This window comes from Phalacrocorax carbo, chromosome 6 (genome assembly GCF_963921805.1).
Source record: "Phalacrocorax carbo chromosome 6, bPhaCar2.1, whole genome shotgun sequence".
NCBI classification, from domain to species: Eukaryota; Metazoa; Chordata; class Aves; order Suliformes; family Phalacrocoracidae; genus Phalacrocorax; species Phalacrocorax carbo.
The window spans coordinates 41,028,049-41,034,321 of NC_087518.1; the positions used below are offsets into that span (position 1 = coordinate 41,028,049).

General features: G+C 55.1%; 1 protein-coding gene across 1 annotated transcript; it reads right to left on the reverse strand.

The window, feature by feature from the left end:
- Positions 1-3,738: 3,738 nt before the first annotated feature.
- GADD45A (growth arrest and DNA damage inducible alpha) lies at positions 3,739-5,895 on the reverse strand. Its single transcript, XM_064454857.1, has 4 exons — positions 5,754-5,895; positions 5,559-5,660; positions 5,258-5,471; positions 3,739-4,568 (listed from the first exon to the last, which is right to left on the reverse strand). The coding sequence occupies exons 1-4, from the start codon at positions 5,795-5,797 to the stop codon at positions 4,455-4,457; spliced, it is 474 nt and encodes a 157-aa protein (XP_064310927.1). The 5' UTR covers positions 5,798-5,895; the 3' UTR covers positions 3,739-4,454.
- Between the last annotated feature and the right edge of the window lie 378 nt (positions 5,896-6,273).

Sequence of the window (6,273 nt, forward strand, 5' to 3'; positions counted from 1 at the left end):
CAGCATGGCGGCTGAGTTAAGAACATTTTTCAACTTTTTTTTCCATGCAGTTTTGACATCCTTGCAGCATTGGGGCAGGATTTATGCCAGCATCTCTTTCATGCTTGCTCACACATTCAGAGAACAAAAGGATTGACTGTAGGTGGCCGTGGTTGCATTGATAATCAAAGGCGTAGGATTAAAAACACCGTGCCAGTATTTTTTTTTTTTCAGGTGCTTTCTCAGTTTTAGGTAGAAGACTTGAGATCATCAGCTGACTGTGCACCACACAACTGCCTGCTTCTGACAGCATTTAGTGTATAGGTTTGCGGTAAACTCTTGTATTTTTTTAAATGCAATATATAGGGGCATGTGACAGCTCAAGCAGTTACGTTTGCACTTTGCTCTTTTGCTATAAATACTTCTGTGAAAGAACAGGAATTGTAAAATTTGGGGGAAATACAGACTCTGCTGTAGTAGAATGAAAAAGGAGAAATGAGACCATCTGCATCCACAGCTGCTGGAGGAAACCCACAGAGGCGGCCTGTCGTATCACCATGCTGCCCCTCTGTTTTATATCAAGTGAACCCAATACCACTCCAGAATGGGTATTTATCTGCTGCGCCTCCCCCCCCCCCCCCAATTAAGCAGACAGCTTATTTGTGTTTTTTTCTCTGTATTTTCTAATTTAGCTCTTTGATGCAAGGGAGACAGCCTGGTTCATGGCTTGGAAACCTGACTCTTGCTAAAATAGCCTCTTGCTAAAATGTTTCTGCTTTTTCTATGCTCCCAGCTTACCATCATTCTTTTTCCTTGGCCTCTTGGAGCTGGAGAGCTGCACAGGTTGGTCTCGCTGCTGCACTGGTGCATTGCTGGGCATTTCCTCTTTGGGAAGGGTGGTGGTGGTGTCATGATGGAGATGACCCGGTGCAGGTGTGACGAGTACCCCTGCTCCTGACCCCTGCAAAAGAACCTGGCTGTCCCCGTAGCATCGGGTGACAGCAGGACAGGTCTTCTGCAGCCCCTAGGTGGGATGGCCAGGGTGTGCCTACCAAGACACTCAAGTGTGCTTGCAGGTTGTGTTTAAATCTTGTATCAGGTAGGACCTGTTCATATCGAACAGATGGGGCTAAAAGGGGGAAAAAGGACATCTCACCAGATCTGCTCAGCAATTCTGGGCTAGGCGTCGGAGGGGAGTTTATTTGGATGAGCACTGGGGCCAGGGTGAGAGCTGCAGGGCACCTCAGCCCTGGAACAGTGACAAAAGCTGGGTGTTCTTTATTTAAAAAAAAAAAAAAAAATTTATTAAAGACCCTTGGTAAAGCCTTGGTTCTGTTGCAGGGAGATGATTTTTTTCTTCTTTCTTTATTACTTTCCACATCCTTTGTCCCCAGGCAATCCTGACCCATCCCTGTTTTGGCTTAGCTCAGCAGGCCCGCTGCAGGGCTGTTGTCCCCAAAGTGCAGGTGTCCCTCCCTGGGGACTGTGGTCCCCTCTGCAAGGAGCAGCCATTGCCTGAGGAGCTTGGCTGCTTCTCACCCTGCGCTGTGCCAAAAATGATCATATTTTGCTTGAACTTGTCACTCGTCTTGATGGCTTTTGGTTTTGAGGCTGCAGTGCAATTAAGCCCCAAACCAGTGCCCATTTTAGATGAGGGGTGCAGTGATCAGAGGGCAGAGCAGGATCTCAAGTCCAGCTCTCCAGGGCCCGCTGCAGAGTCCAAAGATGTCCCATTGCCACATGCAGCTGCCGCTTACTCCTCCTTTTGACTGGTTATTGGAATTAATATCCTTCCCAGTACGTGCTGTACGCCCTTCCCGCCTCTCTTGGCACCCATCCTGCCTTTCCAGCAGCCGGTGTTTCCCAGGCGGATGGGCGCTGCTGGGCTCTGGTCCGGCTTTGCCGTCTCTGGCTGCAGCTGCTCTGGGGATTGGGGCCCCTCTGGCCCGGGTGCTTTCAGGAGAGCTTGGTATGTGGCCAGATGAGACACACACACACACACCCCCTCGGAGCTGGCTGGTTTTGGGGGGAAAAAAAGAGCATTTGGGTGCACAGGTGTGTGCTGGACCGTATGCCCTGGGGCTGCCTGTGGGTCCTGGCCAGGCAGTTTGTAGTGTGGAGACAGGGAGACACAAGATGAAACCAGGGGGCTGGGGGGGTGTGTGTTTCTGCTCGAGATTGAGGTCAATGAAATGTGAATATTTGCAAATAATTTTAATTCCAAAAGATGATTGATCCAATGACCCTCTGTTACACACTTGGGGAACAGCAACAGTGCATCTGGCACACAACAGCAAAGGAGTGTAAAAGATCCCCAGTGCTGAATTTGCCCAAGTTTAACCATGCCTGACAATAAACTTTTCCTTCAGTATCTTACATTTGTGCTGCTGAAGTAACATGCAACAGAAAGAGAATTTTTGAACTATGTGCTAATGGAGGCAACAGCCAGCAGATCAGCTCCTGGGCGTGTATTTGCCTTTGAAATGCTGATGCTGAATACATGCCATAACTAAAAATACTGTGTTCAGAAAACTCCCATTTTGTGCAGCTACCGTGTCTGAGCCTGACCCACCCGCCTTGGTGGTGGCTGCTGCTGAGACTCGCCATGATTTTTCCTCAGGCATGCGCTGTGGTGGGCAGCAAGCACAACTGCGTGAGGTGTCCGTGGGCTGATGGCCATGCTGTGCTGTCCCACTCACGCCGCCATCCCACATCCCCGGGGGCCGAGGACGTGGCCTGCCTGGTCCTAAGCTACGTGACAGAAATGGCGCGAGGCTGCTGTGGGGCAAATGATGTGGCCCTGCAGCACCGGACAGGATGGGGACGGACGGCCTCGTGCCAGAGCATGCTGTCCTGTGCGCCTGGGGAGCGGGAGAACTGGTCTGGCCTTGCCATCCGGGTGGGCTGGTACCTGCCAGAGACAGCGGGGCACCGATCCTGCTGGGGCTGGGGACAGTGTGACCCCCCGCTGCCTCTGCTGGGGTGCATGTGAGGGCTGTGGGGTCCAGCGGGCTGGGCGGCATCCAAGCCAGGTGCCGCGAGGCAGCGTGCTGGGGTGTGGTGCACATGTGTAATTAGGGAAGCCCCGATATAGGTCACCGGCGTCCCTGCGGCCTCCTCTGGGCAGTGCGGCGGCAGGAGCATGGGCGGTGCAGGGTTCTTGCTGGCAGTGAGCGGTGTGGATATGAGGGAGGCTGTTTTCTTGCTCTCTTGGGGCCGGGAGAGAGGCTTCTGCCACAGGGAGCATGGATTTTTGTGTGCCAGTGTATGTACGTAACTAGGAGTCTGGTCCAGAAACCCCCTAACCCCAGGGTCCATAGGTAGTGCTGGGGGGGCACAGGGAACAAACACTGGGAGGGTTTGCAGCAGTCTGTGGTGCGACACTTGGACTGGTGCCTTCCTGGGAAAGGAAACATCAGCTCAAGTTTTTCTTCTACAAGGAATCAGGTTTCCCCCACCTTCCAAGAAGACTCAGGCTGTGCAGGAACATTGAAGCTTCAAAAATAATGCTTCCTGTTGGTTTTTGTTTAAACTTTACTGTAAGTGGCAGTGTTCAAGAAAAATAAATAACATTTCCAACATTTCCTGCAGCACATCAGCTGCTTTTCCATTTAATGGCATGGGAGGGGCTAGGAATAAACCCACACAGGACCAGTGCAACAGGACCTTGCCCATGGTCAGGACAAGGAAGCAGCTGCCAAATGAGCCCTTTTAGTCACTGTACACTCATGAACAGGGAAAGAAAATAAAACCCAGTACAAGGGTTGAAGTTTAAACTTTATTTCAAAAAAAAAAAAAAAAAAGAAAGAACACAAAACCAAAACCCCAAAACCCAAAACACTATCCAATTTCAAACAATTCCATTAATGTAGCTGCTTCTAACAGCCAACTGCTAGAAGAAGCGTGGTTGCAGACCAACTGCTTAAGGGCATTCTGGTTCTCAAACCTCCAAGTATAAATAATTTTTTTCATCAATATCATAAAATAACTTATTATATATCTTAGCATAAAAACTTGAGAATTAACATCCCAAAAATACAATAAAATTGTTTGTAAAATGTTTCGATTAACCTTTTTGCTCTTTAAGGTATTTAAACCAGAAACTTTAAGTTGCACTTTAAAAAACCATGAAGGGTGTTGGGCGTTTTCTGCGAGTAACCCAGCCGTGTGGCACCCCTGTCAGGCAGGGCTCACTCCTCCAGCAACGCAGGCGCTGCGCTTCCCTTTGCTTCCACATTCCTCCTCGTTGCTTTGGAGTCACTTTTCTTCAGTCCCACACAAGATGTAGTTCAACTTCAGCCTACCCCCTTAACATAATCTTTTTTTTGTTTTGTTGTTTTTTGTGGTTTTTTTTTTTGCCGCCCCCCCTCCCCTGTAATCCTTGTGCCAGGGCAGGGAGTTACTTCCTGAGCAACTGCTAAAGTATTGCAAAACTTCAGTGCAATTCGGTTCAGTTCATTTTCATCCCGGCACGGTCACCGCTCGGGGAGGTTAATCACTGGCACCCACTGATCCATGTAGCGACTCTCCCGGCAGAAGCACATTAGCTGACTCAGCGCTGGATCCTTCCACTGCGAGGCATGGGGGTTCTGGAAAGAGAGAGAGAGAGAGAAGAGAGCGTTTTAACGGAGAAGCAAAAACAACCCTCACAAAAAGGAAAAAAGAAAAAAAAAAAAAAAAAAAAGGGCAGCAGAAAACCCAGGAGCGTGAATCATCTTAAACTGCCACAAAGGCAAACAAACAAACCAACCCCAGGACCATGCGAGTTTTGCAGCCTTAGACTCCAGGGCAGAGTAAGAAAAGAGAAAAGGCAAAATAAAAAAAAAAAGCAGTTTCCTTCGGCCCTCGCTGGTCCGGCGGCCCCCTCCGCGCGCCGGCCGCTCGGCCACCGGCCCCAGCCCCGAGCGGGGGCCGCCGCCGTGCCCCAGGCGCGGCCGGTTCCGGTTCTACCAAATGGCATTTTGAAATTGCGCTCGATTCCAGGCTTTGCAGGATAAAAGACGTGCTCTGCATATTCATCATTGCGTACTGGAAAGACGAGTTATGCCTCGCAGCAGGCTGCCACTGCCCGCCGGCTGCCCGCTTTGGGAGGAGCGGGCCACCATCGGGCCGCCCCCCCGCCCTGCAGCACCCCGCGCCTCTCCCTCGGGAGGCGGCGGGGACCGGGGGCTGCGGGGCCTCCTCACCCGCCTGCCGCGCTCGCACGCTGCAAGGTGCGGGAAAAACCAGCGCCAGGCTCCGGGAGCCGCGTCGGTGGCGGCCCTCGGCCCCGGCTCACCGTGACCAGGACGCAGTGGAGGTCGGCGGGCGGCTCGGGGCCGGCGGCGGGCAGCAGGAGCTGGGCCAGCCGCGCCGGGTTGCTGACCCGCAGGATGTTGATGTCGTTCTCGCAGCAGAAGGCCTGGATCAACGTGAAGTGAATCTGCAGCGCCGCGTCCCCCGCCTCCTCCTCGTCGGCCGCCAGCAGGCACAGCACCACGTTATCCGGGTCCCTGCGGGGAGGGGGGAGGGAGGCAACCGCGGTCACCGGCGGGTTACCGGGGTACGCGGGGCGCCGGGGCGGGGGGTGGGTCACTCACACGTTGAGCAGTTTGGCGGCCTCATAGACCCCGAGGGTGAGGCTCCGCTGGCTCAGCGCCTTGCTCAGCACCTCCTCCAGCGCGTCCCCCGCCTGCTCCATCCTGCCGCCCGGACAAGCACAGACAGGCCACCGTCACCCGGGGCCGCCACCCCGGGGCCGCCACCCGCCGCTCCTGCCCCGTCCCGCCCCATACCTCCCGGCGGTGCGGTGGTCCCCCGGCAGCTCCTCCAGAGTCATAGTGCAGCAGCCGCCGCCGCCGCCCCGTAGGTGCCACCGCTCGCGCCCCCCGCTGCCGCCGCCGCCTCTGCGGCACAAAGGCGCCCCACGGGCGTTATCCCAGCCCCGACCGGCCAACCCGCGCCGCCTCTATTTGCATACTTCCCTCCCATTGGTTCATGCAAATGAGGCCGCTCCCCTTCGCCGCCGTGAGCCGCCGGCCTGACCCCCGCGGCCGCCGGCCGGGCCGCCAGGGAAACCGGTGGGGCGGTGGCCGCCGATTGGCCGCGGGAGAGGAGGGAGGGGCGGGGCCTGTGCTAGGGGGCGGGGCCGGGGGGCGGGCCTCGCGCGCCACGGGTGGCGCTGGAGCGGGGGGGGCGCTGGTTCTTCTCGCCGCAACGGAGCGGCGCCGCTCCCGACCCCGCGGCTAAAGGCCGGGCTCGGCGGGGCCGGCTCGGCCACCGGCTGCCTGCGGGGTAACGCAGATTTGTTCCTAT

Bases quoted from the DNA above. Each gene is read 5' to 3' on its own strand.
- GADD45A (XM_064454857.1), bottom strand. From the start codon at position 5,797: ATGACTCTGGAGGAGCTGCCGGGGGACCACCGCACCGCCGGGAG. The intron at 5,661-5,753 runs GTATGGGGCGGG...TCCGGGCGGCAG, and splicing joins GACCACCGCACCGCCGGGAG to GATGGAGCAGGCGGGGGACG. The intron at 5,472-5,558 runs GTGAGTGACCCA...CCCTCCCCGCAG, and splicing joins GCCGCCAAACTGCTCAACGT to GGACCCGGATAACGTGGTGC.